At 43.6% G+C, this 12,580-nt stretch overlaps 1 protein-coding gene across 1 annotated transcript in view; it reads right to left on the bottom strand.

Annotated features, from left to right (window-relative positions):
• Positions 1-1,504: 1,504 nt before the first annotated feature.
• ak5 (adenylate kinase 5) overlaps positions 1,505-12,580 on the bottom strand; it is a 44,485-nt gene continuing 33,409 nt past the window's right edge. Inside the window, exons 11-14 of the mRNA XM_069511281.1 lie at positions 7,555-7,718; positions 3,342-3,464; positions 3,036-3,236; positions 1,505-2,182 (exon numbers count right to left, since the gene is read on the bottom strand). Of these exons, the coding sequence (XP_069367382.1) occupies positions 2,108-2,182; positions 3,036-3,236; positions 3,342-3,464; positions 7,555-7,718 (563 nt within the window). The 3' untranslated portion in view covers positions 1,505-2,107. The remainder of the gene's footprint in view (positions 2,183-3,035; positions 3,237-3,341; positions 3,465-7,554; positions 7,719-12,580) is intronic.

Below are 12,580 nucleotides of genomic sequence, written 5' to 3'. Positions count from 1 at the left end.
TATGTGGTTCCTGTATCATTATTACTCTTAAGTTTAATTCATGTTTTTAGAAGTCGATCACTGACTGAAGTTGAGGAAATTCTCTGCTTCCAGCTTCTCTAATCTTTTCTTCACTTTATATTATTTTAACCAGAATCTTTGAGTTGATTTTTAGCAAAATGGGAGCTAAACAAGAATAAAATAATACAATTAATAATAAATCAATAATTGGGACTAATCTATTATTTTATGAATGTATGTATTATAGAATTATTTACTTTAAATTATCAATTGAAGATATTCTGAATTATTAAAAATGTTAAAACAGGGTCCACCCAACACTTATTTTTTTTTATTATTAATTGATCTATTCATTATTTCGTTTGTTTCCCAAGATGTTGTCTTCAAATGTCAGATAACGAGTTTAAAAGATTAAGATTTGAAAGATCAAATCTTCAAATCTTAAGCTCCTGATTGATAAGTGACTCAAACACTCAGTAAATATTTCATCCACCATTAAAACCCTGCAGAGAAAATGCATCAAAATTGAAGAATGTCCAGAGACAATTAGGATTAATTATAATAAACTTGGCTTTAGAGGAATTTAGACATAAACTGCGACCAGACTCATGAGTATTTCAGACCTGGTGTAAATCTAAAGGAAAATACTCAAATATTTATTCTAATTACGTTTATTTCTGGTGTAGAAGAGTTTTGTAATAATAGATGATATTTAACATTAAAGCTTCATTTCTCTGTCAGTAGAGTCTTGTGATTAACAACCTGTGTTTAGTTCATGTTAAAGTGGCTGCAGTGGAAAAGGTCTCATCTCGTTCCCTTGAGTCTGTAAAACGTTATTTCCCAGAACGACGTCTCACCGGTGACCTGTCGTCAGCTGAGAGGTGCAATGAGCGACAGCTAGTTTATCACCTCTTTACCTGCTGGGAAAAAAAGAATGACATTTTGTGCCTCTGTGGCGTCAAAGAGTTTTTTGTTTTTTTTTATAATAGCATGACAGTAATTTATAAACCTCCAGGTGTCAAGAGGAAATTGTTCTAAATCCTTATTTCTTTTATCTTTTTTTCCATTTCACCACCCGGTCCCTCTGGACCACTTCAGACGCCTCCGCCGCTGAAAGAGCTGCAGCTAAAGGTCACTGAGGCTGAATCCATGTGTCGGGTTAAAGGTGGAATTCAAATCGAATGCTTAACTCTTGTCACTCTGTTTCTTTAGAAATTATTTGGGCATCAAGTCTTTGAGTTGAAGAGAGAGAGAGAGAGAGAGAGAGAGAGAAAAGGCAGAGAGCCAGGTAGGAATCTCGAACTTGCGACTGATGCTGGACTGAAGCCTCAGTTAACTTTTATTTAATTTGAACACCTTTGTTGTGAGCTTGCCACCAGCAGATGGGGCTATCAGATCAACTGTGATCATCCACACACACACACACACACACACACACACACACACACACACACACACACACACACACACACACACACACCAAAGCACACTCAGGAATCCTCTGTTTAACAAATGCACTGTCTTTATTGAATGTTAAATACCGGACTCCAACAAGCACTTGTACGATGAGCTTGGAAACATACAAATGCAAATATTGTTTAATACTCTGCTCGTTACTCGCTGAATGCACAGAAGCCAGTTAAGCTTGATTGTAATTCTTGCATGCTTGTCGCGATGTGACGCATGTTGCTGTGTGCGTGAGAGCGTGAACGCACGCTGACATTTTCACCTCAGCTGGGAGCGCGCTCTCAGTCGCAGCAGGGGCAGGCTATTTTCTCAGTACATGTATCTGCCTCAGTCTGGCAGGTGGCAGCAGATATTGAGGGAGAGAGAGAGAGAGAAACGATGCAAGAAGGTGAAGCAGGACGCGGCGGCCGGGTGCTTCGTCTGTGTCGGAAAGCGGAGAGGGAGGTTTCACTGATCAGGTGATACATGCATACCACTGGAGGTCAACGAGCGTGTGTCTGGTGGAGGTGTGAGGTGATGCGGGCAGAGGGAGAGGGGGGGGTCAAGAGGTTGACCTCCCGGGGCAGCAGAGTCGAGGGGCGGGGGTGGTGGGGGGTGCAGGCGGGGGGGGGGGGGTGTTGTTCTGAGGAAATGGTGGAGATCAGAAGGTGGAGGAGGAGTCCATCGCCTGGCAGATCTGGGCGAACACATCATCCGGCGACCGCTCGGCATCAATCTGCAGACGGAGACAAACAGGCTGAGGCCGGGTTCTTTCAAAAACAATCAACGTCCTCGCATGAGGCCGAGGACGACAGTGTGCTGCACACACACACACGCACACACACACACACACTCTCTCTCTCTCTCTCTCTCTCTCTCTGAGCCCTGATGTGGCATTTAAACGTTCAAACAGCTCATTTCAAAGAGAAAGTCACCACCCAACAGAAACTGCGTGATTATCTTCTGACCCTCGTGTCGGAGGGAACAACAGAGAACAGAGAATGAATGCACAGTGTGTTTACCTCAGTTTAATCTATAGCAACACATTCTAGATGTGAATGAGCAGAATCGTTTCGAGTTTTTGGTTTGCGTCGACTATCTGCTTTCAAACTGATCTGCAGACAGCTGTTATTAGAGATCAGCCAAAATGTCGCCTGGACCTAAAGAACACCAACAAAAACAATCCCTGTTTGGGTTTAGTGTGGAGAAACATTCGAGTCGGACCGTAAACAGAATACAGTGAACGAAAGACGGAGCAGGTCTTGGCCCAGAAGCCTTAGAGGCAAATTCATTCAAGGCAGAATAGTATCTGGTGTGAAGGTGAAGCTGTTTTAAAACAGGAATCATGTGTTCAGATTAACATTTAACTTTTATTTCCGAGGAAATTATTCATGGATCTTGGTGCAAAACAAAACCGGCCCCCCCGTTCAGGGACAGGGGACTGATCTCCTGTCTTCTGTTTTCGACTGAGTGCTGTTCTAGTTCTCGTATTTTTAGTTGGTTAGGAATGACAGGAAAAATCTGAACACATAAATCGAACCCCTGACCATGTGCACATAAACCTCCGTGTGATCTCTCTCTCATGTTACCGTGTGCAGGAGCTTCTTGTGTTGGTAGTGGTCAGCCACTTCCTGGCTGTGGTCGCAGAAGCTCTCGGCCGTCCGGTGCGTGGCGTCGTCTCTGTCTGAGCCGGGGTGGAGGCCGGAGCTGGATGTGCCGCGGCACCGCGCACGACTGGACATGGTGTCAGGAGAACAGCTGAGCAGGAGAACGGCACTGGGTTCACCCATCTGACACAGAGGAGGAGAAACTAAAGTCAGTTCAAGCAAAGAAACTCCAGGCTGAATAACTTTTTTTGTGTTTTATCGGCCTGTCCTGTCAGTGCGGCCTTTGACCTTTGCTTCGTACTCCTCCGCCTGTCTCAGGTCTCTGGGAAAACTGCTGATCACGAGGCCTTTCCCCTGCCGCTGCTGTCCTGACGACGCCACCGCGTCACACAGCAGCTCCAGCAGAGTGTCCTGGAGATCGAGTACACACAAAACACACACACACACACACACAAGAAGCCTTCGTTGCAGTTAATACTGGAGTTACTGTTCATGTTTCTCGTTGGAAAATCAATCAAACAACTACGAGAGACAGAAAACAAAGAGTAACAACTTCAAACAGACGCTCGATGAGAAGAAAGAGGCGCAGAACGTTTTTAAATAGATGCAGTCGACATTTGCACGATTACTGTTTTTCTGAGGTGGATTCAGCCTCTCTCATATATAATAATTCTAATATAATCATTTCCATCTATAACTGCCGTCTTCAGAAGCTAAAGGCTGTTGTTGCGTTCAGTCGACACACCCAATATTCAGCTGAGCATCAGAAACATAACTCACAGCAGCTTCCTGTTATTAGTTTCCTGTTATTCATATTGAAATCGCTGCTATCGCCCTTCACAGATGTTTATCTAACATGACATGTCCGGAGCATTACTGGGTGTGGATCAGTTCACTGGATGGTGGAAAAAAGCAGTAAAGCTGCAGAATGCCTGAGAGTTTTGCAGAGGGGATGTATGGAGCCGTATCCAGACATTCTCCTCAACCGTTCCTGCGAGGCCCCAAAAAACATCAGACTGAGCCCATGTGAGAATACATCAGGACGATGGACACAGACACTGAAGGAAACATTAGCCTCGACCTTATGCAAAGCTACGGATCTATTTGTGATGGACTCTACAAAAACCTGGACTCAACCCTCAGACTGAACCTGGGCTGAACCTGGACTGCCGAGGCTGCACCACATCACGTGCAGCTCACACACACACACACACACACACACACACACACAGTAAAGAAAGCCCCATTAGATATTAAACGTGTTGTTTGGCCTCTGCACAGACAGACGAGCTGAGACTCCTCGTCTGCATCGTGACACAAACGCCACACGCTCTGTTTCTTACATGCATGTTCTTCTCCGTGTGCAGACATGCTAACAGCACACATGCGGCCGAACGGGAGGCCGGCGGTCTGCACTTTCTGTGTTGCCAGGCAACTGAACAGCAACATTTCACTGAGTCCAACTTTCAGCGAGTGGATTTGATGTCTTCACACTCACCCGCGAGGTGCATGTACCAGCATTTGATTTCATGATGAAACCCTCAGCCCTGATGTGGGTGTTTCACTTTATTACAGCAGCTTATTTTAATGTGTCCTGTTGTAAACCTGGTGAGGTGCACTTCAGTAATCCCAGCGTGGGATTACTCATCGTGCTTTAAATCACTCTCTCTCTCTCTCTCTATAACTATCTCACTCACACACATAAAAATAAGCATTTGGCAGCGAACGCATGGGACATGACCTTAATGTGCTGTAAGGAGCTTAGACAGCTGAGCCTTGCATGAAAGCCACCGCTGGGTTTCTCCACGGAGACGACAGGAAGTAAAAACTGTGCGTGGGCGTCTTTATGTGTCTTGTGTTTGGTTGCATGCATCACTTTTTAATCTTGAAATGATGGAGCCCCTGAATGTCTGAGCTTCTCTGGTGGTTTGTGTTTTCTACTGTCGGGTCTATTGTTTTGTGTTTACACATTTCGTGCAGCTCGAAAGATTTAAAAAAAAAAAAAAAAGAATTCAGAAGAATCTAAAGTGACATTTCTTTCTACTTTCCAGGAGAATCCACCGTCAGAGAATCTCTGACTGGGTTTCAGACTGAAGGAGACGTCTGTCTGCCTCCTCGACAAGTTGTTTCGCAGTTTGTGTCGACTGAAGAGAACGATGGCGTCCAAACATTCAAATGTGGCCGTCTAATTAAGTTTCACAGTTTTTTAGCTAACGTCTGTGATCTATTTCTTCAAAGTGGCTTCACTTATATTAACTCCCGTCTCCTGATCGGACCCTTCAGTCGACTGAAGAAGCAGCAGAGACAGAAGCACATTTCGCTGAGCGCCTCTGTGCCTCCCTCATGTGACTCAGTAAACACTGGCAGTAAAAACCCATCAATAAAATATGGTCCCCTCGTTACGGGCGACATTACAGCATCGACTCCCCCGTCTTCGACGAACGGGGACTCACTGTGGGATTGATTCATTAAACAAACATTTAACTTTCCCATAAAAACAAACTTCAAGTTAAACATCTTGTCTGTGTTTAGATTTTTACAGGGAAATATAAGATTGTGGTTAAAAAAACACTGAAATATGACCACATTTAAAATTTGAAACATTATGTTTGGACTCATGTCTCCGTCCAGCTGATGAACGTAAGACAGATGTTTCTGTATTTGTCTCCTTCTCCTCCTGAGGGAAGTTTCTGGCTCTTCACCAGCTCATCTGTGATTGTGTCTGTCTGATGTTCGGTCTTTTTATATTTTGTTATTATTGATGGATTTGAACTGGTCTCATCTCTTCTCTCTCTCTCGGACGCTCCAGCTGTTGCTGCAGGTTAAAATGAAGCGAGGGAGGAGGGTCACGCACCCAAAACCCGCTGCCGTGTCGATTTGGAGCTTTCTGTCTGTTTACTGAGTTCACAACATTTACAGGACAGACTGAGATTGTGAGAATGAGGTTTAAAGTTCAACTGACAGAATTTCCAGCTCTGCAGAGATCAGCTCAGGAAACAGGATGAGTGAGCTACACGAGGACTGATGGTATGTGACCATCTGCACAAGATTATAACGCTGACGGACGCCTCAGGTCACCGCCGACAATCCCAAAGTTAGCCCGACCAAAAGAGGTGGTCTCTGTCCGCATCAAACTGAACCATGGTTCTGTTCGTTAGCTTCCACCTGAGCATCTGCATTTAGCTCCTTAGTGGAAACCAGCGGCAGTTTATCATAAATCCTGTTGCACCATTTTTCCTTTTTGTAGATGAAGATTGTATTGTTGTGGACTCACGGTGACGCCAGCAGGTTGTTTGTTGGCTGTGGGTCAGGGGGAGGAGGGAGGTGTTTGGTTCTTTACAGTAAATGGACTGTTTCTCATTTCACACACTGAGTTTTAATGTAGAAATCTCAGCATGAGGATGTTTTCATTAGGTCCCTGCTTTTTATTAACAACCTCATCAACCCCCTGCAGACACACCAGCACGTCCAGCACATTGTGTTCTGTTCTCTAATGTGGCAGCAATATTTGTTGGCAGTGGCCACACGATGATAATCTTCAGTATTTTTTTTATAACTTGTTTGACCATTTAAAAAAAGGTAGTTGAATATAATCTAATGATTTCAATAAAAAAACGTTCCTGATGTAAGAATTCTGTGAGGATTTGATGATTGTCTTTGGGTTTCTCTTCTGTTTTCTATTTAAAACTTCTCGGTCCATTGCTGAGATGAATTTTAATGAGGTTCAGTGTTAGCTGTGAATCTCCTGTGGAAACGTCGTGCCCACAGTCTGCGGGAATGAAGTTGCATCTGGCCCCAGGCTGAAGTCGACTCCCCGGCCCGATGAACACGTTTACGTCTCCTCAGAAAACGGGTTTTCCTCTCAGAGGGTTCGGAGCCGTAGATAATTTATCTGGTTCACAAAATGAATTCTCTGGTTCCAGAGGCAGTTTTTTTTTCTCCACCTGAATATATAAAAGATTTAAACGCTCCTCTATTTATATAATTGGGAGGAAAACCTGTTATACAACACATGAGATGTTTTATCGTGGATCTGTCATCTGCTCTTCATCTGCCTCTGTCTTCATCTTGTTTTTTAAAATTAATATTCGGTTGGCTCTGTTTACTGCTCACTTCTCATCGCTCTCTTGTTTTTGCGCTGCTGTACCCAGAGATCACCTGTCAATCAAAAAGTGTGGGTGGTGGAGCTGTGGCGTCTTTATTCTTTTTTTTTCTCCTCCGGGCTTCATGGTGGCATTTCACATTCTCCACTTGTTCTTAAAAACCAAACAAACCACTTTTACTTTCCCATCCTGTCTTTTCTAAATATATCCACTGACATTTGGAAAATCACTTTTCTGAACACAAGGTAGAATTATCAGTAAAATGCAGCGTTGCACACGTCTTGAGTTTTGTTCCTGTGGTCTGCTTCCTCGTCACAACATAAATGTGTCAATACGCAAGTTCTGGTTTCACGTTAGCAGCACAAACTTCCGCAGCGGAACCAGACTCCCTCACTGACCTTGGGCAGCTGCTCTCCTCTCTCCAGGACGTCCTGCAGGTGGCGTCCTCTGTCGCTGCGAGACTGCAGCTCGTTACCCAGCAGGTCACCCAGGGTCATGTGACGCAGGCCCAACCTGTCCTCCATCCGCTGGCACTGGACCGACTTTCCTGAACCTGGACCACCTGAGAACACACACACACACACACACACACACACACACACACGAAACTCTCTTAACTCTTTTAAACATAAACTGAACATTTATTATGTAAATAAAGTGTTTTTACTAAATATAGACAATAAAAACATATAAAGAGCGAACAGGTGGATTAAACAATATATATATGGAATAATAGATAAAGATCAATCTAGAGCAGAAACACAAACACAGAGGGGCGTGTGTGTGTGTGCGTGCGTGTGTGTGCGTGTGTGTGTGTGTGTGTGTGTGTGGCAGTGACTAACAGAGGAAAGCAGAGAGACAGAGAGTGTAATGAACAATTAGCTCTAATGTGACTGAAGGAAAATTAAACCCAGGCTGCTCGTGTGAACTGTAATTTGCAGTGATACAAGAATCAGAGATAAGCAGGAGGAGAAGGAGGCGAGAGAGGAGAGGGAGGACAGGAAGGACAGAGAGGAGAGGGAGGACAGGAAGGACAGAGAGGAGAGGGAGGACAGGGAGGAAAGGGAGGACAGCTGCAGAGACAGATTCATGTCTGTAAGCATGACACAGTTAACTAAGAGAGATCAACTCAGACTGGAGACAACACACGTCCTCTTCTCTTCCACTGAACTGGGATCAGTGTCCTAACTCATCCTCTGTCTCACACACTGCTCATTTGAGCAGATTTGACTTTTTAAGGGCAAAAACTTGTTGGGTCTGTGTCTTGCTCGGTCGCCGTGCTGTGAAGTCTGCAGGTGTGTTATCTCGGGTTAACTGCATCACTCGGCCATGAAGCAACCCCCCCCCACCAGCCTGGAGCTCTGTAATAAAGCTCAGCATGTGCTTCATATTCATCAGTATGCTGCTCCAGTCAGGGAGTGGCTGTCCTCAGCCCGCCTTCAAAAACAAATGTCCTCATCTCCTCAGAGAGCGTGGACGGATATGAGCAGCGCTCGGTCCCCCCCCCCCCCCCTCCGCCTGGAGACAACCGTCAAGTCAGAGAGTCAGAGGTCCGTAAGGAATCGAGGAGAGGGGGGTGATGCATTCATTCATTGAGCATTCAACACATTTCCACTGATTTAATTCATTCCATCACACTTCTGTCAGACAGGAAGATAATGACCCAGCAGGCCTGAGGCAGAAACCCTGAGACGCTTGTTAGAGACTCTTCAAATTAGTAGAATCCAACTCAGACCTGCAGGAGAAACAAGCGTCTGTGGGTAAAGTCACTTTCCTCCCTGAGATCACTTCACCTCACTGAAGTTCATGTGAGCGGTTTATTCTCATAAAACCCTTCTCTCTGTTTTTCTTCTTGCAGTTGAAGTTTTACAAATGGATTAAAAAAATACAATATAAACAGGATAATGTGTCAATTCTGTTTTTTCTTTCTTTGTACATTTGAGAATCTGAGCAGCTCCGTCAAGTCGCAGCGCTGTGACAGATGGAATATGTCAGAGCGAGATGGAGCGGCCGACAGAGATGAAGACGAAAAACACTGAACAAGGCAAAGAGGGCAGAGGAGCAGTGATTTCATTCAGTCCGACTGCAGTACTCCATTCTCCTCGAGGTTTCAGCAGGTGCTACTTTCATGTAAAGAATCAAATCAGTCTAAATGAGAAAAGAGCTGCAGCGGAAACAACCTCCACTAATTGAGACTCTCAGTCATTCAGCTTCAGACGCAGGCGATGAAACTTTCAGTTCAACAGAACAACTCTAATGTTCTAAAGCTTTAAACTCCATAAAAAATCCATTTTGACGCTGACTGATCCAAAGTCTGGCATTGAAAGGATTTAAACAGATTGTTAGCTTGATTAAAAAGAAATGTTAGGAAACATTTAGCATAATGCAAAATACACACACGCACAGCAGATCAAGTATTCTTTTAATTTCAGGGAGAAATGTCACATATGACACTTTTAAGTAATTCATAATTTTAGTCTATAAAAATACATTTTTGAATGATACCAAAACATTATGAGCTTGAAGCTTCAAATGTAATTCAGCATTTTATCCGATTAACTACATTAACGGATTATTATTGATCATTAAATGAACATTTAACCGATATAGTATTATGCGTATTTGATTATTTAAACTAATATTATGTGCCTTAATAATAATTATATCTGAATTTGTAGACCCCTTTAAGTTTCTGTGCTTTAACTGGGCAGCAACAAAATAATATTGACATGATATTAAGTCCTTGTGATAAATTACATTCATTACAATTCTCCCTTCTGCTGAAATGAGTTGTGCTTGTTAATAATTCTTTAACATAAGAAAACCACCGCAGAGAGGAGGGGAGCAGGAAAGAGGGAGATGGAGGTGAGAGAGGAGCGGAGGGATGGAGAACATGAAGAGAAGACTCCAACAGAGAGAAGAGGAAAGAAAGAAGCAGCTAAAAGCAGAGACACAGTGAAGCCTCACATTAGCATTTCCCTCCGGCATCGACGCTGCGTTTCACTGCCGCAGAACAATCCTTCAACTTCTCCAGTTTCTCCAGTGAAAACTCTCCTCTACCAACTTTTAATCAAAAGCACTTTGAGAACCTTGATTCTAACTGACCTGACGTATCCGACTGTAATTGATTAAGAAATGTCAGCAGGAGCTCAAACTTCTTTTCATTGAATCACATAATTCTATCTGTGTGTTTTCAGGGTTTAAATGGCGACGTGAAGAACCAGTTAATCCAGTCATTAGTTGTTTAGTGTTGCCTTTACACAACAGACTTCTGTGTATTACACAAAACGACCGCAAGGGATTGTGAGCCCGTCATTAAGAGTCAGTGACGGATCACCTCGGCCTCTCCTGAAGCAGCTGTATCAGAAAAGATTGACGGGAGGAGACGGGGACGGAGGTTGTGCAGAGACGAGGAGTCATATTGTGTCAGTGAGACTTGACAGTGTTTCCAAAGTCAGCTCGACGTCTGACGTGCTGAGAAAGAAAATGACCTGAGCCCCTGGATAACAGCCCCAGAGTTCAAATGTGCACGTAGCAGTACAGAAATCTACCTTAAGAGCTCAACTCTTCTAAAGTTTGGTTGAAAACACTCAACATGAGGCATTTCTAACAATATGATTGGTCAAGGGGTGGGGCTGTAAATGCTGCAGCTGTTTAGGTTCCGCTAACGAAGTTTCCCAGAGTTAGATTGATCTCTAAAGTAAACTGCAACTCTGGCTCCGAGGAGTTTATCTTCATTACCCTGAGGTACCACACACACACACACACACACACACACACACGTTTTAGAGAAACCCTGTCAAAGTTGAGAGGAACATTTCGTCCTGTGGTTTGAAGATACAGTCCTTCATATTAAAGTCGACTTGTGTTTCTTGGCTGAGAAAAAGGGCTAACGCACTTTTTTTTCTGCTTTAATACTTTCAGTCATCACCACTCTGGTATGGACAGAATAAAATCATGAATCTGTTCCCGGGCCAACCTTTACATGGTGCAACATGAGCTCAGGAGACAGATCAGAGTCGAGTCGTGACAGTTGTTATATTTGCATGTGGCATTTCCCCCCCAATTATCCGCTCGTGCTGAGAAGAAGAAGCTCCTGGACTCCCTCCAGGTCCACTTCAAAAAATAACAAGACAACCAGTGCGAACACAGATCAGTGGGGATTTGTCTCGTTGCTTTCCAAACAAAGGGATTTGAAGGCGAAGACACAGCAGAGTCAGTGTAATATATTATAATCACTATAAAGGGAACACACGCGATAAATAAAAGAATCGAATAGAGCCAGATCTCTATTTAACTATTTCATTCGGTGATGCCACTGTGAGGATTATTGATTTTGCGTTAGGCGGCTGTGGCTCAGGGGGTAGAGAGGGTTGTCCATGAACTTTCTTTAACATTGCAAGATTTGACATTGTTACTGATTTCCCAGTGAATAATTCAGGAATCTTGAATGGATGATATTTGGTTCGGATCCTTAGAACAATCAGAATCTGCTGATATATATATTTTAAAGATGAGATATTGGGTGATTTGGAGCTGCTCAAATTAAAAATCTGGAACTAGCAGGTTCAAGTGTGTTTCACAGGGGGTTAGATTCTTCTCAGCCGCTGTACGGTAACAAGTTCCTTTAGTGATCCTGAGGGAAATTTAGGCATCGAGTAGTTGTTTTTATCTGCTCGTCCACCTCAAATGAATCCGTCTCCCTCGTGTTCAGGTTCACCTGCTGTCTGTGTGTTGCTGCCCCGCTCAGCCAGCACCTTTTATCTGGGATTCAAACCCTGGCGCAGGGACTCTGAGTATAATTAAGTGGTCAGCACCTTTATCTTATTCCAGTTCAGCTCCTGCACATTGATTTTGTCTTGAGCTGTTGTTGATAAATCCTTTTCTTATTTATGTCATGTCTCTCTCTACCTGTGCTGCACATGGAGTCCTGTCTCCTGAACAGCTAAATAAGGACTGACTCCATGCTGTGAAACGCCAACGTGTCTAAGTCCTTGGGTCTCTTGAAGGACGCTTTCTAAATTCAAGCTATTATCATTAAAAAGGCCTGTCGGTGAATGAGCACAGCTATTTGTGTTTTGAATCACGTCTGTTACTTGTGCCGAGCCAGTGATGAGCCACATTTGAGAACATCCGTTCTGAGGAGGTGCAGGCAGAGGTCGAGTTTGTCTAATGCTCTTAATTAATTCACTCATTGTCTGAGTACAAAACCCCCAAATATTCAGTTACCGGTGACATAAAGCAGAAATAAATAACAGGTCATTTAACAAAATCACTACTGATTTTCTATCGTAAAGTAAAAAAGTAAAACTATATGAATTAATCAACCCAGTATTGTTTCACCTCAACAAAAGCCTCTGTCTGTTTCTGAAAAACCTCCGTGTTTACTCTTTTCACACATTCAGAGCTCGTTCTCAGACCTGG

The sequence above is a fragment of the Paralichthys olivaceus genome, chromosome 16 (genome assembly GCF_024713975.1).
Source record: "Paralichthys olivaceus isolate ysfri-2021 chromosome 16, ASM2471397v2, whole genome shotgun sequence".
Classification (NCBI taxonomy): domain Eukaryota; kingdom Metazoa; phylum Chordata; class Actinopteri; order Pleuronectiformes; family Paralichthyidae; genus Paralichthys; species Paralichthys olivaceus.
The sequence above is the reverse complement of the archived record's forward strand: the minus strand, read 5'-3'. Positions and strand labels throughout refer to the sequence as shown.